At 33.8% G+C, this 20031-nt stretch overlaps 3 protein-coding genes across 3 annotated transcripts in view; all 3 read left to right on the top strand.

Annotated features, from left to right (window-relative positions):
* The first annotated feature begins 5146 nt into the window (after positions 1 to 5146).
* The window catches only part of LOC143631832 (uncharacterized), a 31206-nt gene continuing 16321 nt past the window's right edge, over positions 5147 to 20031 (top strand). The window contains exons 1-2 of the mRNA XM_077100457.1: positions 5147 to 5197; positions 5247 to 6284. Of these exons, the coding sequence (XP_076956572.1) occupies positions 5147 to 5197; positions 5247 to 6284 (1089 nt within the window). The remainder of the gene's footprint in view (positions 5198 to 5246; positions 6285 to 20031) is intronic.
* Positions 7462 to 10442, top strand: LOC143631825 (putative receptor-like protein kinase At2g23200). The gene is made up of 3 exons (XM_077100453.1): positions 7462 to 8324; positions 8412 to 8468; positions 10194 to 10442. The coding sequence occupies exons 1-3, from the start codon at positions 7632 to 7634 to the stop codon at positions 10440 to 10442; spliced, it is 999 nt and encodes a 332-aa protein (XP_076956568.1). The 5' UTR covers positions 7462 to 7631.
* Positions 10675 to 18360, top strand: LOC143631871 (uncharacterized). Its single transcript, XM_077100495.1, has 8 exons — positions 10675 to 11387; positions 12973 to 13971; positions 14475 to 15335; positions 15566 to 15706; positions 15891 to 16003; positions 16994 to 17568; positions 17674 to 17786; positions 17887 to 18360. Exons 1-6 carry the CDS (start codon positions 10692 to 10694, stop codon positions 17379 to 17381), a joined length of 3198 nt encoding a protein of 1065 aa, XP_076956610.1. The 5' UTR covers positions 10675 to 10691; the 3' UTR covers positions 17382 to 17568; positions 17674 to 17786; positions 17887 to 18360.

Here is a 20031-nt window from a genome sequence, read left to right as displayed (position 1 = left end):
GTCTTCATTGTTACACTCGTTTTGATCATCGTTTTCACTAGGCAGAGCCCGCTACATCCAAAGATGTTTGACCAAATCCTCCTTTAGTGCGTTATGTATCTCTCTTGACCGCACAGAATCCGAGTTTTCGAGTCGTTGCTCAATACTTGCAGGAGTCCGTGGTGGATCCGGGTCCGGTATGAAAGTTGGACATATTGCTCTTCCCTCGTCCTCGATGATCATGTTATGCATTATGATACACGCATACATAGCACATCTCATTCTTTCTAAAGACCACAGACGACAAGGATTTTTAACATAATGCCATCGTTGTTGAAGAACACCAAAACACCTCTCGATATCCTTTCTCGCAGACTCTTGCACTTTCTTAAAATACTGTCTTTTTTCATCCATCGGGTCTCTGAATGTTTTAACAATTATCGCGAACTCTGAATATATTCCATCACCCAGATAGTACCCATGATCGTAGAAGTTATCGTTAGCCCAAAACGAAGCGACGGGAACGGTCCCAGATATGTAACTCTCCATCACAGGAGACTGCTCTAAGACGGTTATGTCATTGTTGGAACCGGGAACACCAAAGAATGCCGACCAAATCCAAAGGTCGTATGAAGCGATCGCTTGAAGGCTGACCGTTGGTCCCTTTTGGTCACCTCGTGTGAATTGACCTCGCCATGCAGTTGGACAATTAGCCCATTCCCAATGCATGCAATCTACACTTCCTATCATGCCGGGGAAACCATGTACCCTTGTATGTGCCTCGTAAAGACGTTGTAGATTGTTAACGTTGGGCTCTCTCAGATAATGTGGTCCATATAGTTTAAATATTCCTATATTTTACAAAATTTTTATAAAATAAATGATCACAGTAAACAAGTGATAAACTATTTAAAAAAAACAAAACGTACCGTAACAAAAATACTCCAAGGTGTCCCGGGTTGTTTTTTGGGCCATCTTTAAATAATCGTCGTTGATGTCGGTCGTGTTTCCGTAGGCGAGCACGCGCACGGCTGACGTAACCTTCTGAATAGCCGTGAATCCTAGCGTCCCTCGAGCGTCAGGCTTTTGCTTAAAGTAATCAAACTCACGCTCCAAATCATTGGTGATGCGCATAAATAAATTTTTAGACATCCGAAAACGGCGCCTAAAGGTCTTCGGGTTCTTGTATCTCGGCGTGTCGCAGAAGTAATCCGCCATCAACCGGTTGTTGGCTTCGGCATGATCTCGTTCGATATATGCTCTTGTTGAAACGGGGGGTGGAGAGCTAATCGCACCCGTAACGGAACTCATATACTGTGTCGCGAGCATAATCGCATTCGTAACCGCCTGTTCCTCCTCCACGTCCTCGGCTTGTTGGTCGGGCCCGAAAAACTGTTTATATATAGATGGAGGATCCATATATAGTGAATTTGGTGTAAAGGAATTTTTATAGAGTTGAAAGAGAATTTTTATAAATTTGATGAGGTTTGATTGGGAATGAAATGGTTTAATATATAGGAAATAATTTTTTTTAATTATCCAACGGTCAAATGGTTTCAAAAAAACGGTCAAATTTTGATTTACGTGCCATTCCTCAGCGTTTTGTATACAACGCACACAAAATGGAAATCAACATAACGCGGGGGGGGGGGGGGGGGGTGTACCCCCCGCGTTTTGCTTCACAACGCTAGGGCCAAAGCCACCACTACGGGTGGTCTAAGGTTTGATCATTTTTGTGACTTTCGTCTAAAAAGTTTATTTTTTGCAATTAGGTCATTAAGGTTTCACAATTGCTGTCAATGTCGTCCAAATCACTAACTTCGTTAGTTTTTTAACATTTATTGAGGGGTATTTTGGTCTTTTAACCGTTTATATTATTATTATTATTATTATTATTATTATTATTAAATAAGGGGTATTTTGGTCCTTCAAAATAACTATTTCATCTTCAATCCATCAGCCAACATATCCCAGCCAACGGCCGTCAACACACCACCTCCGATCACCGTCACAGAGCCTAGCTCCATCTCCCTCTAATTTGCCATCACCCTCATAACCTTGGTTTGTTGTCGGTATCCCTCACCACGAACCAGAACCACCATCCCACTACATAACCCAGCTTCATCATCTCTGGCTTCTCGTGTTACCGTCGGCCACCACACCACCAACTCGACTTTCCGTCTTTCCGACCAACAAAAATCACCGTGGTCCATGTAATATATGTGTGGTTGCTCATACATCTTAGATCTTACCTTCTCATTCATTTGATATCCATTGTGGTTGTTCTTCAACTCCTTAATTTGTACTACTTGATAATGGCATCAACAGTCGATGAAGTTGAGAAAGCACCGAAATCTCGGCCCGGACTTGAAAATCTTGTAAGAACCCCTTTTTGTTTTTATCATTATTTTTCTTCTATTTCTTTATTTTCCATTGTTTTAACTGAGATGGGAACCTGATGCATAAGAGAAAATAGATATGCTTTGTGATTTCTCTCAAATTATGGGGATAAGGATAGCAATGGGAATCCTGTTGTGAATGCTCTCATACATCTTTTATTTGCATTCATTTGTAACATCTCATTGTTTTGAACTTCTTTTTCTTTGAGAAATCGTCTTTCACAAACATCGCTTTGGCCATCCTCATTTCAGAGTAGTAGCTAAGACATAACATCATGATACCTTACAAAATTAGATAGTCCTAGGGGTGGCAAATGGGTTGGGTTGGGTCGAAACAGGTCATGGGTCGGAACGGGTTAAGGTTGAAACGGGTCACTTAAAAAACGGGGTTGTTTTGGTTTGGGTCGGAACGGGTTAGGGTCAACAGGTTCGGGTTAGAAACGAGTCACTTAAAAAAAGCGATTTTTCCAGTTCGTTTCAGCACCTAACAGCTCGTTTAAGTGATTTTCAGTTCGTTTCAGCACCTAAAAGCTTGTTTAAGCGATTTTTCTGTTCGTTTCAGCACGTAACAGCTCGTTTAAGCGATTTTTCAGTTTGTTTCAGCACTTAGCAGCTTGTTTCGGCACGTTTTTATTTCGTTTTCGTCGACTTTTCAGTTTCGGTTAATTTGTCGGGTTTTTCTTAACGAGGACAACGGACGAAACGTTTTGGTTTTTTGGAATATTGGATTTTAATAATCCATATTAAATGGTATTGGCCGATAATAATCCCTATTCGTTTTATCGCCACTGGCGGTCCCAAATTCAAAAAAGTTGGCCCCCAATGGTCCCACGTTAAAAATGACTTAACGACGTTATAATTTTTTCTGAATTTCAAATCAATGTTTTAGGGCTTTTGATCGTTAGGAGGATACGAGTTGATTGGTGTAAAACTTAGCTCGAAACAATGATCAAATTATATTTTTGTAAAACATATAAAACAGACCAAAAAAAAATAATAAAGTTGAGTAATTTTTAAAATATACATGAGGGTCAAAGTTGTACATTAAATAGTATAATATGTTGATAAGTGAAAAAATTTTAGTTGTAACAAGTTTATTTATGTTTTTTTATCAAATAGAAAAAGGGTTAAATATGTAACTAATGGGATAACATGTAAACATTTATATTTAAAAGGCTTGTACATTTTAAACCATTAATCTAATTTGGAAAAAAATTATATTGTAACGTCAACAAAAATAAGCCCGTTTAAATGGGTACGCTCGAATTTTTTTAATCATATTTTTATAAAACATATAAGACTAAAATAAAAAGAAGGATAAAGTTGAGTTAAAAAATGGGTAAACATGAGGGGTTAAGGTTGCAGGTATTTCTTAAATTACAAAATTTGAGTAAAGTTGAGATACCATAGTTGTAATTATATTTGTTGAAATCAAATAAATGCGGGTTGATTGTGTTTAAAAGACCACCTTACCCTTTTGTTCACATGTATCTTATGCTTTAAAAGTTGTAAATCCTTTAAAAAAGTGTCTTAATTTGCCCTTTACTTATGTATTACATATAGTATAGATATAGATATGCAATACTTCACGACCTAATATGCAACGCCAGCTTTTCTATACATTAATATTTTTAAATTTTACCTCAATTCCTTGAAACTTTTTTGTCCTACTCATTTTGATTATCTTTGTAATAAATTAAAAAAAAAAACTTTTAAGTATATACTAAACAACAAAATTAGTAAATTTTGACATTTTTTTGTTATTTGGCACACTATGTTTTATAAGGGTCCAGTTATTTCACAAAGAGGGAAAAAATGAGAAGGATTTGTAGCAAAAATAAAAAATAAATAAAATAAATAAAATCTTAAAAATAAATAAAATCATAACTCAATTAAAAAAACGAAAAAAGTAAAAAAAATAAAATGTTTTATCCGTCTTTCTTGTACCCAGAAAAAAAAAACAATATTGAGGAATAAAGATCATTATGTTCTTTTATTTATTTTCACTATTGGTTGTGTCTTTTTTTTTTCATAACATAATGTCTTTTTTTCTTAATATCGTGTTATATTTTCTCAACATTGTGTCCTTTTTTTTATCATTATGTGACATTGTGTTTTTTTTTTCTCAACATTATTTCTCTCTCTCTTTATTTTTTTTAACAATAATTATATGGGTAACATTTAGTTTTTTTTACTTTTTTCATTTATTATTTATATTTTGATTTATGAATTTTTTTATATCTTTTGAATTTTTTTATGAGTTTTTTTTGTGACCACAAATCATTCTCACACTTTTTATTTTATATCCCTTTATAGTATAGCCTTTACCTGTTTTATAATACATTTTTTTTCAATTTGTTATTTTAAGATATCCTTGTGATTTTAGATAGGCATGGGTTTGAACATATGTAGCATGAAGGTCCAGTTTTCACTTCTAATAATTGTTATGAAAATTGTGAGTAATTACTAATCGTTAGCTCACCTAATCGGACCCATAAATCGGTAGTCGGCCATATCTGACCTTATTTTGTGATTTAGTTTATTTTATTTATTTTTTGAAAGGCAATCGGAACTCATGTTTTCTATTCATGATTTGTTATGTTTATGTGGCTTTTATATGTAATTTTTCGTACATATGTAAAATCGCTAGGCAGTCAGACAGTGGGATACTGACTAGCTATTAACATGGGTTAATCGAATTGGAAATTTATAAGTAATTATAAATTTCCAATTCGATTAACCCATGTTAATAGCTAGTCAGTATCCCAATGCCTTACTGCCTAACGACTTCTATAACTCTTAATCACCCGTGCTATCATGTACATACAAGCTGACACTCCCCTTATATCTTAACCCGTTATTTTGTAGTTGAAACGACTGAAGATCCCACTAAGTAAAATAAAAGCGGCAACAAATGGTTTTGATGAAGCACACTTTGTAGCTAGTGGCGTGTTCGGCATAGTGTATAAAGGAGAACTTGATCTTTTAGGTATCCAAAATTCACCATCAGTTGAAGGTGAACAGAAAAAACAAAGCAAAACACCTGTAGCAATACAATGCATCAAAAATAGGCGAGGCTTAAAATGGATCAAAAATAGGCGAGACATAAAATGGAACAATGATAGGCGATACGTGGCCGGTAAAGACGGATTTTTAACAGAAATTGAATTGCTTACAAGTTGTAAGCATCAAAACGTTCTCTCACTTCTTGGCTTTTACATGGAAGCTGATGACATAATTCTTGTGTACGAGTACGCTTCCAAAGGAAGTCTGAGTGATTATTTGGGAAGCACTTGTAAAAATATTAATCTTACTTGGGGAAAAAGATTAGAAATTTGCCTTGATATTGCACGTGGAATAAACTACCTTCACACCAGTATGGAGGGGAAACCTAGGATAATACACCGAGATATAAAAAGCGAGAACATCTTGTTGGATGAAAATATGAAAGCAAAGATTGCTGACTTTGGGCTCTCAAATTTCCACTCTAGAAGTCAACAAGCGAGCACTATCCATACAAAACTCAAGCCAAATTTTTATGTGGATCCAGAGTATTTGACTTCAGCAAAGTATAAAAAGGAATCAGATATTTATTCCTTTGGAGTGGTTTTATTTGAGATGCTATCCGGAAGGTTGGCCTATGAACAAATTTGCATAGAGGAAGATGACAAAGGGCTTGCATCCATTGCAAGGCGGCGCTTCAATGAGAACACACTAAAGGAATTGATAGATCCTAAAATGATAGATGAAGTTGGTGAACACATTGTAACTTTAAATAGAGGTCCCAATCAAGAGTCTTTTGAAGCGTTTTCACGAATCGCATATCAATGTTTGGCGGAAACTCAAGCCAAGCGCCCGACAATGGAAAGTGTCATCAAGGAACTTGAGAATGCTTTGAACTTGCAAGTAAGAACCCTTTACAAATATTACAATATTTATTTCAACATCCCTTTCTAGTAATTACTATGTTCATCATTAACATTTTAAAGAAATACTCCATATATGATTTATGAATGCGAATCCTGATGTCTTGTCCAGCTAAAAAATTGATTTATAATCTGTCTATATCAAAATAGAAAGCTAAATATCGTGAGGAACCATGACAAGTGTTAATTCAAAAGAATATTATCATTTAAATAATAATAGTTATTATTTTCATTAAATAACTATTACGAAGCATTTGATTGATATTAACCAGGATCATTTCACCACCTTTCCCGATTTTCTTTTTAGTACCGAGTGGATGGGGTGGAGTTCCCCATTGGTATCACACCCAATTTCATCCCATCCATATGCATCATGAGTCCATTCCTACCACCCGAAAAGGAAAAAAAAATCAAATATATACAAGAGAGTGGGACATATATAGGGACTACAACACCATTACACCCTTAAAACAAAAACCTACCATTTTCTGATTGAGCGTCACATGTCGCAAGTCGTCCCATTTTATAGTCCCTCCACTACACATAGCCTTACAAACTTTAGTTTTTAGATGGTTGTTACAAAATTTCACACATATACTTTTTGACCATCAACTTTAGTGTCACATATTAACTTTTTGGTCTATCAAGTTTGATAATAAAACTTTTGTCTTTCCAACTTCCATATTTGTTTTTTACCCCTTTACTTTGATGATGTTTTTTTACAAGTCTAATTTCTATAGGCTGATCAAGTCGTTTATGCTGTTGCATTTCTCTAATTTGAACTTTGTAGACACCATCTTGATCTCAAATGAACAATTTCTCTGAATAGAGCCAAACATTGGCTCTGTTATTAATTGTTGATGAACACCAATGAAAGTGAACGAAATTGACGAAATCAACTGCTCGATTATTATTGTTAAACGTAGTGACTCAAAAATTACAGAGAATTGTGAACGAAATTGAACCCCAAATAGTTAACGAACCGATTAACAATCAGACTTTGAACTTGACACATTTATTGATTTTGACTTGACTTCCAACAATAGAGATTGGAGTTTCAGTTGCTCTAATCCTAATTGTTAGATATTTCAGATTCGGAGTTTCAGAGAATTCGGATTCGGATGATATCCAAATTTTCGGATGTTTCGGAATTTGGATTCAGATTTGTTTGCACATCCCTAACAGCTTTGCTCTTTGTTTTACTCAGAATTATAGAGAGTTTGCTCACCTAGCAATCCGACTTGAAGAGATACACTCCGCGACAAACAGCTTTGATGATGAAAATCTCATTAGGGAAGGTGGATTTGGAAAGGATTACCTGGGACAAATGTCGCTATCAGGACAATTGATTAATATTTGTGCACGAAGGTTAAAATGCAAAGACGGGCAAGGAGACATTGAGTTCTGGAATGAGATTTCGATGCTTTCTACTCTCAAGCATAGAAATATCGTCTCTTTGGTTGGGTTTTGCGAAGAAAATGATGAAAAGATCCTTGTTTACGAGTATTTAGTTCATCGAAGTCTAGACCGACATCTTAGTGGTCCAAATCTCACATGGTTCCAAAGACTGAAAATATGTTTAGGTGTTGCGCATGGGTTGAGTTACATCCATTATGATGTCGTACATTGTGACGTCAATAGCTCTAAAATATATTTGGATAAAGATTGGGAACCAAAAATATCCGGGTTTGAACTTTCCACAAAATATCCACAAAGTTGGAGGCATCGCCTTCTCTCATCTCAAAGTTTTGACAACAGAAAGATGACACCCAAATATGATGTTTACTGCTATGGTGTATTGTTGTTTGAAGTCCTCTACGCAGTGAAACCAACGAAAACACAACGTCAAGGCGTCATTAATCCCGAGTTACGAGAACAAATGGACAGACAGTCGTTGACCTTCTTAACAAATATAATTGATAAGTGCTTAAGTGAACATCCTGTGCAACGACCGACTATGGATCAGGTTGTCAAAGAACTTGAGGATGTGTTTGAACTTCAATGGAAGCATGAAAATCTTGTAAGACTACTGTTTTTCCCCTATTTTTTCCATCCTTTAGTCATTATTTTTATTTTTGCTAATTTGGTGTACATTGTGGTATTAAAGGAACATTCAACAGCTGCAGATAAAGATCATGAAGGCACATCATCAGGTCTCCTAAAGGTAAATGAAATTGATTTTTCATCATAATAAATAAAGTTAATTTTCTTTCAGTTTGTTTGATGTTTCTCAAATATAATTTGCAGTCCTTCACGTCCTAAAAATAAATGCAACGTCAGCTTTTCTATACGTATTTCCTAAAAATGATTGATACAAAATTAAATTGTAAATTAAAGTTTAAATGATCTTACTATGCATGATTGTTTATTTCGGTAATACAAAAAGTTTTGTTTGTTTAAAAGTGTTTATTCTTCTGTAAACATTGCATTAAAGTAACGGAAATACGAAGCACACCAAAAATTTGGGAATATATAGTTCTCAGTACGTAAGTACTATATGTAAATGACCACATCAATGTTATATATTTGGTGCTTTGGTGTTTCATACAAAGGTTCACATAAATGAAAACATAGTTGATTCATTACGCCATTTTCATCAATTTAAATCTAAGATTAATGGACCAGATTGTTTCTCATATTTTTTTTGTTTTTTTTTTGTATACTTTGTGTTTTAACCGTTATCTCAAACTATATATATATATATTTAATTGTTTAATGTTTATTTAGATATTTTCATGCATTTTTTTTATGTTGTGATTAATATAAATATTTATTTTTGGCAACAATTTTATTTTGAATGTTCCATTCTAAAGACTCTCAATTATATTATCTATTATATCGCTAACCGATACTAACTTGATTTCACGGTAAAAATTGGCTCAAATCGGAACTATTTTTATTGTTTATATCATTGTTATCAAAAGAGTACGTTCAAGGTGTGCGCCTAGGCGCTTTTGTTAGGCGAGTCAATGTTTTCCCGCTTCTTAAAAGTCAAGTTGCATTTATGGGAATAATAATAGTTTTTTAGTTGTTTTTATATCTTTCGTCTTAGTGGTAGTGGTAGGAGTCGAGGTTTGGGTTCTCAAATGAAGATCCAAGTTCAATCCTCACTTGTGTCACCATTGGTAGATTATGACAATGAAGGTTTTGAGCTAGGCCTTGCTAGGTTGTCATTCGAATCCGGAACCCACCCGGGCATCATGTGTTACACCATAGAGTTATGCTCTTGTGGTTGCACAATAACTGCCAAGGGACAATTGGCGGTGCGGTTTGCGGGGAACACCCAAGCCAAACTCTGAAAGCCAGTGGGCCGCCAGTTAAGACAATATAGTCTGGCGAGAGTGTGACAACATAACTCTCTAAAATTAGGAAGTACGATGGCCTAGCACACACGAAAATTGTCGTTCAAAAAAAGAAAAAAAAATAAAAATTGATAAGATTTACCTTAAAAAAATCGGGTATACTTAACTAGGTCAGATCTCTTAATATAATTATTGACTTTTCTTCATTTCCCAATCTCTACGTAGAAATATTTTTTTCATCATCTTTCTTCTTGTTTAGTCTGTTGTGTTATACCGTTGATTTTCTCTGTCACCGCAACAACAAATTAGTTCATTCATCTTCAATTCATTATATTTTGAATCAATAGGTTAGTAACAGTCAATATTTTACATTATCAATGATGTTTAGCATCAATTATGTTTTTTAAAAGGTTTAAACGGGTTAAATTTTTAACTAGAAACATTTAATTAAGTTATCAATGATGTTTAGCATCAATATCTCACTACCCAACTAACGTCTAACGAGTTCTACAACACTACTTTTTTCCCCTTGCTTTCATGTACGTACAAGCTGACACTCCCTTATGTCTTAACACATTATTTTGTAGTGGGAACGGCCGATGATTCCACTGAGTGAAATAAAAGCGGCTACCAACAATTTTGATGAAGCACACTTTATAGCTGGAGGTGGGTTCGGCTTAGTTTATAAAGGAGAACTTAATGTCTTCGGTCTTCCAATTTCATCATCAATTGAAGGTGAACTACAAAAAGAAAGAACCAAAACATCTGTAGCTATAAAATGCATCAAAAATAGACAAGACATGGCCAGTAAAAAAGGATTCTTAACGGAAGCCTAAGTGATTATTTGTAAGCAAAACATTTTGTAAGCATCAAAACATTTTGTATATGGAAGCTGATGACATAATGCTCTCAAAACGTTATAACACATTTTGTAAGCATCAAAACGTTTTGTAATGGAAGCTGATGGAAGCTGATGACATAATGGAAGCCGATGATTCCACCCAGCCTAAGTGATTCTTAACGGAAGCCTAAGAACCAAAACATTTTGTAAGCATCAAAACGTTATCTCTCTTCTTGGCTTATATATGGAAGCTGATGACATAATGCTCGTGTACGAGTATGCTTCTAAAGGAAGCCTAAGTGATTATTTGCGAAGCACTCGTAAAAACATTAATCTTGCTTGGGGAAAAAGATTAGAAATTTGCCTTGATATTGCACGTGGTATTAGTTACCTTCACACCACTATGGAGGGCAAACCTCGGATAATACATCGCGATATAAAAAGTGAGAATATCTTGTTGGATGAGAATCTAAATGCAAAGATTGCTGACTTTGGGCTATCAAAATCCCACTCCATAAATCAACAGCAACGCAGTACTATCCAAACAACACATATTGTAGGCACAGATTTTTATGTAGATCCAGAGTATGTGACATCAGGAAAGTATAAAAAGGAATCAGATATTTATTCGTTTGGGGTGGTTTTATTTGAGATGCTATCCGGAAGATTAGCCTATGAACAAATTTGCACACAAGAAAATGACAAAGGGCTTGCACCCATTGCAAGACGACGCTTTAGTGAGAAAACGCTAAAGGAATTGATAGATCCTAAAATGATAGATGATGACGGTGAACACATTGTTACTTTAAATAAAGGACCCAATCAAGAGTCCTTTGAAGCATTTTCAAGAATTGCATATCAATGTTTGGCGGAAACTCAAGCCAAGCGTCCAATAATGGAAGCTGTCATCAAGGAACTTGAGAATGCTTTGAATTTACAAGTAAGAAGCCTTTACAAATATTACAATATTTTTCTTCATATCCCTTTTAGTAATTACTATGCTCATTCATTAACATGTTAAAGAAATATGCGATTTATGATCTAGGGTCAGCCCTTAGGGAGGGCTGGGTGGTCGACAGCCCTCGACCCGACACCCCGTTAGGCCCGAATAATTTTTTTAATATATATATATTTTTATGAAAAACAATATGTATATTTAATGGTTAAACTCAGTTACATAACAACTAATTTGGCTTCGTGGCAAAATGTATGATTGCTAACCAAAAGGTTGAGGGTTCTAGTGTCATTTGAGAAACGTTTTAAGCCTATTTTCATACAAAAGTTTTTTACACAACTCAAATCATAACCAAGTATGTCAATTTAAAAATTAATTTGTTTAAACCTAACAAAATAGTCATTTTACTTGAGGCCCAAAAACCCTTAAAAGTCTCAAGAAAAATAAAAAAAATAAATTATAACTCAAAATACAAATAAAAAATAAAAAAAAAAACTAAAATATTTTCCTGTCTTTACCGATTAAGAAAAAGACAAAAAAAAATGAAAAGAGATTTTAATGGCCGAAGCAAGACTTCTGGATTGCCTTTCTACTACCATTGTATTGTCTATCTATTGGGTTGTGATTCTTAACGGGTCTTAATTGGAGATAATTTAACTACTATTGGGGGAAGTTTTTTCTATTTCTATACTGTAATCGACATGTATAGACTCACGAGAATCTCTAAGTGTTCAAGCATTCAACAATTCAATCACTATAAATAAAGACACAATGTCGAGAAAAAAGACACAATAATTAAAATAAACAAAAAATATACAATAAATCAAAAATATTATACAATGTTGAGTAATGTAATATAATATCAAGGAAAAAATAAATGACGAAAATAAAACAAAAAGAACAATGATAAGCAAAAAAAACAAAATGTTTTTTTTCCTCAACGTTAAGTCCTTTTTTTAAACTAAGAAGACAGGAGAAATGTATAGTATTTTCTTTCTTTCTTTTCTTTTTTCTTATTTTTTTTTACTTTTTGCGTTTTTTTTTTTTTGTATTTTGAGTTATAATTTTCTTTTCAAGTGGTTTTTTTAGGACACAAATTTTTATCATCATTTTCATTTTTGTCCCATGTAGAACAGGTTGACCCTCAAAAGTTAACCAAATATTATTTAGAAGTACTAAAACAATAATCGTATCCATCAACATATTTGTGGTTACACGTTACTAGCTAGTTGAACACCCATGTGTGTGTGTGAGGATTACAGTAATAACTAATTATGTGGTAAATAATGTGAGAATATTAGATGCATAAGTGGAATTTTGAGATGTCGCATGTGCATGCATTCAAATCTTACATGTGAAATAGTTCTTTCATACCACATGTTTAGTTCTTTTCGTATTTTTTTTCGTTTGAAAGTTCTAAAACTTTAGTATTTAGTGACACCTACAAAATTCTTGAATTATGATTTGACACAAAGAAAGGATAAATGACAGTTTGCTTATAATATCATTATCGTCGTCACAAGTGCATGTGTATGTACTACAACCTTCATTTTAACAAACAATGGTGCAGGGGGAAACCGTGGTACTTTCAAGGTTTCGGCTCAGTGATATATTATTGGCTACTCAAAACTTCTCTGAAACATGTTGTATTGGATTGCATGAGTGTGCTAAGGTGTATAAAGCAGAACTTGATGATTTTGACAACAAAAGTTTGTTGGCATTTAAAGAGAGAAGCGATGATGAATGGCCAAAGACATGGCCCAAGACACGCGTCAATGTAGCTATAAAACGCATCTCTGGTAGCACGGATGTAAAACAAAGGTTCTTTTTAGAAATTGAAAGGCGTACTAGTTGTAAGCATCCGAACATAGTCAATGTTCTTGGATTTTGTGATGAAGGTGATGAGATTATCCTTATTTATGAGCATGCTTCCAACAAAAGCCTCGATTACTATTTGAAAAATTTTCTTTGCATGGATAACCTTACATGGACGCAACGTCTACAAATGTGCATTGGTATTGCACGTGGACTCAATCACCTTCACACCAAGATGGCTAGCCAAGAAAGGCTAATACATGGAAACATAACGAGTGCCAACATTCTCTTTGGCAAGAACTTGGAGCCAAAGATTGGTTACTTTGGGATCTCAGAATATCACTTAGAAAACCAAGAGGCAAGCACTCTCATTAGCACACAAGTCTATAGGGATCCTGAATTTGAAAAAACACTTGTAATGAAGAAAGAGTCGGACGTCTACTCCTTTGGAGTTATACTGTTTGAGATCTTTTGTGGGGGGTTAGCATATGATCCCATTTACATAGATAAAAATCAAAATGGGCTTCCACACGTTGCACGCAACCACTTCGATGATGGAAAAATAAAGACATTGCTAGATCCTAAGCTAAAGGAAGTAACCAATGATGACATTTTTACTTCAAACAGAGGACCAAATCAAGATTCTTTGGACACGTTCTTAAAAATTGCCCGCCAATGTTTGGAAGAAGCTCAAACAAAGCGTCCAACAATGGAAATTGTCATCCTGGAACTTGAGACAGCATTAAACTTTCAAGTAAGTCTATATTTTCGAAGTATATACTTGTTTTCTTCATATACTTGGCCAATCATATAAAGTATCATGCTTAACCATTATCAGTCAAACGGAAACATGGGATTTATTTTCAAGTTAAATTGGAATACATTAAGCGCAAACTAGCTAGAACCTTAGATTTATCATGTATATTGCGTTAAGTAAATTAATTAAAAGCTCGCTACACGTACCTTTGAATTTTAAGTTTGTGGATTTATTAAAAAAATGGCCTATTATAACAAAAAAGCTAATGACATGAGTTCAAACATTTAAACAATGCATAAATGTTATATACCCATCAATAGATTTAGCTTTATTTCGTGAATTTCTTCTGATATTGGACATATCAGATGTGGAAAACTGAGTCGATCAATGATCATGAGTTATTAAGGATTTAATTATCAGTATTTTCAATGCTTTTTTAAAAACTACTTTTGTGTATTATTTTGAGTTACTATATCGATATATTGCTTTATGATTCACAGGAAAATCTCATGAAAAGCCTCCAGATTTCTCTAAAAGACATTGAATTGGCCACAGAAAAATTCAGTCAAAAGAATTACTGTGGAAGTGGGAGATACTGGAAGGCATATAAAGGAAAGCTACCACATGCTGCCATTGTTGCAAACCGGTGGGATAGCAAGTTTAATGATCAATTTCGGACAGAACTTGATATCCTTTTCAAGCGTAAGCATAAGAATATTATCAGTCTTGTAGGCTTCTGTAATGAGACCAATGAAAAGATCATTGTTTACGAGCACATGTCTAAAGGAAGTCTTAATATATATTTAAAAGATTCTAATCTTAGATGGATTAAACGACTCAAGATATGCATTGATGTTGCAAGTGCGTTGGAGTTCCTTCATGGAGGTGATGTAACACTGAAGAAGGTGGTACATAGGGATATCAAAAGCCATGGAATATTACTAAATGATAACTGGGATGCTAAAATTTCTAATTTTGAGTTGTCCACATTTGATTCATCAAACCAGGAGATGGAACATATTACCGATGATGCTTACCTTGACCCACAGTACAAACAAGGTTTAACTGAAAAATCAGATATATATTCGCTTGGTGTGGTTTTAGTTGAAATCTTGAGCGGAAGATTGGCACGTGTAGAGGGGCATGAAGATAACAGTCAATTTTTAGGTTCTTTGGCTAAACACCACTACGATCAAGGAAAACTTGATCAAATGGTGTTTGAGGATATGAAGAAACAAATTGTGGAACAATCATTGACTACATTTGCGGATATTGCCTATCAATGCTTAGACGAATATGAGCATATGCGGCCCCAGGCTAGTGAGGTGGTGATACAACTAAAGAAAGCATTGGAATTTCAAGTAAGCTTTCATGTTTATACAAATGTTGGCCTCCTTTCAATGCATGTATCATGAAAGTGCATAAACAAGTACTTATTAATAAAAAGAGAATATATAACCATTAATATCTAGGAAACATATTTAGGTGAGAATTTTTGTATTACTTTTAACTATAAAAATAGATCATGTCAAACTGAAAACGAATTTGTTATTATTTTTTATTTAACTGTTTAATTTGTACGAGTATGTAGGAGGACTCTGAAATATGGGAGCCCAAACTACCTAGAGCCTACAAAGAAATAATACGGTTGTCGGGAACCTCTGAAATCTACAATAAAAAGGACATTTACGTCAAGCTCTCTGAAGGAATCCACCTTCCAAAGGACAAAGTGGTAATTAGCTTGTTTCTATCATAACTTCATGTATTTTTGCTATTTAATACATATATACTATTTAGGACTATTCATTTATCTCTTTTCATTCAACTTGTCCTTGTGATTAAATTGCTCATTTGAAAATAATCAACTTAAGAGAAATCAGACTTATTTGATTTGTTTTGTTTGTTTTGTGTATCAGTGGTTCATACTAAGTGATAATGGAGAATTAAATAAAATGGTATCAGCGACAGCAGCAAACTTTTCTTATAAAAACCGAGAATCACATAAGTGCAGATCTATTCATATATCAAGGTTCTCTCCTGTCTCTCCCTCAGTCACACACACACATTTTCACTTTGAAATTTTTGTAGCAAATACTAACTGTTTATCTTCAACTGCAATAATTTATGATCAATGTTGATTGGTTAATCATTGTTTATGGATGATCCGAAACGGTCTGCTAGCTAGTGGACACCCTTTAATTAACAAAGTTATTTGGTTTTCTAGGATTTCTTCAAGCAACTAATAAAACTATGTAGGCGTGACTCGTGAGGATTGTAGGAGTAAACTTTTAAGGATGTGTGTTCACTGTAAAAAAAAAAAAGTAATAAACCTAACCAAATATAATATTGTCTACTTTAAAATCAAAACAAGTAGTACATTGTTTGACCGAACATATACTTATAATGCACCTTGATGAATCTTGAAGACTCTTGAATAGTAACGTTTAGGAAAATTGTATAGATTGTTAAAAGCTATTTCATGTTGCCAATTTTGTACTTTTAGCTTTTGGTCCCCGCTTAATCTTCTCATCCCTAACTCAATGAACCGATCATAACTGACTTGTACTTGGACACCATGATCACGATTCACAATATGAAATAGTAATTGCAAGATGAAAAATAAACAGACACACTTGTACTGAACAGAGTAGAAATAGGGGTTCTGTATACTACAAACTGATGTGATTGATCCCTATATAAAAGTATAAACACAACCAAACGACGCAGCGTTAAGGATAAGCACCGGTTGGTGTTTTGCAATAACTGCAATACAGTTATCAGAAAACCTTTAACCACTGTGGCCTCATATCGGTGTATCCTAAACGAACCCATAAGTCATGTGGCCTTTGGCCCTAACAGAAATAAAAATAAGCCCAAACCAACTTTTAAAAGTACCGAAACATAAACTAACAAATAAACGAACTCAACAAGGTTAGTGAATTGGAGTGCGGACTACATAGCTTTATGAATAACTATATATGTTTGAATTTTCTAGACTGACCACTCGTAACATGTACAGGTTTTGGAAAGTGGCAAAGATGTTGGATATTTCAAATTTAAAGATCCAAGTTACAATAGACAACCGTTTTTTATCTCCGGATGTCATATATGGGATTTATTTGATCTTCAAATTTTCTGATCCAAGAATATTTTCTCATAAACAACGTTTGTACGTGAACCTAAAGTACAAGAACGGGACTGATACTTTGAATTCATATTTTGCAACATGGAGGGACGAAGAGTGGATGATGATTGAATTGCACCGTTTTTCGAATCACAAGGAAGGTGTTTCATTTACATTTCTACTAGAGAGCTTTTCAAGATACTATTGCACAAATGGTGCCATCTATGTTGAAGGCATTGAGTTTCGAGCCATTAAAAAAGCAAGTCAAAAAATACTCTTTTGATCTCATTCTGGATTATAATGCTTTTATTTTTTATACCGTACATTACTGCATGTAGAGAATATGATGTTACAATTTGTATACACAGGTGGCACATGAAGATAACAAGAATCTAAAGGAGGCCCAACAAGTTCAAAAATCAAAACCTAACTTGGAGGACTTGAAACATGAACTAGTTAACAATGAAAAGGTTCTTTTTGGCTTATATGCATATAATTAATAATGAATATTATTTTTTGAAGACTCAAAATATTCCTTGTGATCTTGGTACTAAATTCTGTCATTTGTCGAACAGTTGTTTCTAAGGGAATTGAACGGGAAGAAACATCTTATGCTGTCTGCCACGGAGATTTTGTACAACTCTAAAAAATGGGAGTTTTTTCGTTCTAAATCGTCAGCAGACTCAAGGTTTGCCTTTTAATTAAGCTCAATTAATTAAATTGTAAAGTCTGATTAAAAAGATGGTACTTTGTCTTCAAGAAGTATGTAACCAATATCGTAAATGCAGATTTCAAAATGTGATGGAGCTTCTACCGCAACAAGTATTTAGAATCAAGTACAAAATTGAAACTCAAATGTTGTCACCATTCATGGAATACACATGTTACCTTGTGTTCAAGCTTTCCGAAAAATGTCAAGGGCTGCATTGTCCAGTGAAAGTACGAGATCTACTATGTCGTAAAAATAAAGTAAACCAAATTGTTTATTTTAGATCTCCAACCCGTGTGAATCATCATGATCCCTTTTTGGGTTCCGGAGCAGCGGAAAGATGGATGGATGGAGGTTAGGATCTGGAAGTTCAACTCAAAGTTTGATAATAATAATCTCGGAAAGGATGTTATTCCTATGAATTTGAAACTCATAACCTACGAGGGAACTATGTCAGGGCTTATTATATGTGGCTTAGAGTTTCGACCAACGTAGAGGAATATGTAACAAACTAATTAATATGTTGTTTTTGTATTGTATCAGTGTTTGAATTGTTATGAACTGAACACTAATGAATTGAATTAAGATGACTGAATCAAACGATTAACTCATGTTATTATGAATTGAACTAATGAAATGATTATAGCAAGATTTGTGAACGAATTGAAAGAAAACATATTAAACCCTAATTCAGGTTTTCTTTATCCGTAACAGCTACTAGCACGCTCTGACTTTGAATATTGGCAATATTAGTCCTCTGAGTTAATTTGCTTATCTAACTAACCATATCTCACTTAAGGTTTGAACTATGAGAATAACTAGGTTTTAACCCTTGTAGTGAACGGGGTTGGGTATCAAATATTTTGAAATTAAAAATAACTTACGATAGATAAATACAAATTATATTTAACATTGTTTTATTAACAGAAATATATTTATATTACTTGACTAGACATGCAGAAACACCCGTCATATATAACTCTCATAGGTTAGAACCCATCTATCATACGAGATGGTAACAAAAAAATATATAACATTACAAATTTTGATTCATACCACTAATATTAAGAAATACAAAGTAATAAATGGGAAAAATGATATATATAACAGTAAATTCAATATAACATGGGTAAATAAATATACAATTCATGATTTTCTAAATAAATAAACAACATGGTAGTAAGTTTGGTGTTTGCCAATGGTGCCAATGGTTAGCCATGCGCACCCTTAGACCTCTTCTTAGTGGTTGCGTCCGTTAATTTGAAGACACGCATGTTCGTATAATATTGGTCTTTTGAATAACTCGTTGGAAAGAACTAAACCTCATCATTGTTCATATAAGCAAAATTGGATCAAGGATTATTGTAAAAAGTCAAAACATCAAGTCAAATATAATTAAAGATTGTTGATCATATTTTAATTAACACTGTATGAGTAACTTTTAAAGAGACTCTTCCTAACCAATCAACACTAATAACACGATAGAAAAATTACTACGGATAATTTCAATCTGGATGAACAGTAAAAAACTATAATTACTTCTTTTTGTTACCCCTTTTTAATACAAAACCATAAAAATGTGTGAGTGGTGATAAAGGGAGAAATGGAAATTTGTCCTACTACCGCAAAGGAAAATGTTAAAATTAAAATGCATTCAAGCAAATGTAAATGTTAATTAAAATGCATTCAAGCTTCGTAACTGACCGGCATACGTACACCATCATATTCTTATATTCATCTCCCATTTTATGAAGTCGGAGAATAAGTATTCATCACGAATTTTGGCTTGTTTTCTTATTCACATATATGGCACATTGGCAATTAAATTTAAGACCACCATTTGAAATACTTCTTTTGAAACAACAATTTGGTTAGAACAAACCAGTATGGATAAAGGATAAAAAAAACAAGTAAAATTAATTGCTTCAAATAGTTAAGGCAACATAATTTCAACTCATGATTAAGGTTACGTTTGAGATTGAGCTTGAAAAATGCTTATTGTCTTATTGACTTTTTTAAAAAGCCATTTTGAAAAACCAGTATTTGCGGTTTTTATAAAACTGTTTTTTAACCATTTTCAAAAAGATAAAAAAAAAATTGTGATTGCCACACATTTTAACTTATTGGCTTTTTGAAAACACTAAAAAGACAATAAAATTTTTCAAACTTAATTCAAAGTATGTTTTAAGTATATAAAAGTAGGGTCAAGTTATTCTATAAAGGG

Source organism: Bidens hawaiensis, unplaced genomic scaffold, assembly GCF_021521415.1.
Source record: "Bidens hawaiensis isolate Kalapana, Puna unplaced genomic scaffold, B.hawaiensis_p1.1 tig00006258_1, whole genome shotgun sequence".
NCBI classification, from domain to species: Eukaryota; Viridiplantae; Streptophyta; class Magnoliopsida; order Asterales; family Asteraceae; genus Bidens; species Bidens hawaiensis.
This window is presented reverse-complemented; position numbering and strand designations above follow the sequence as displayed.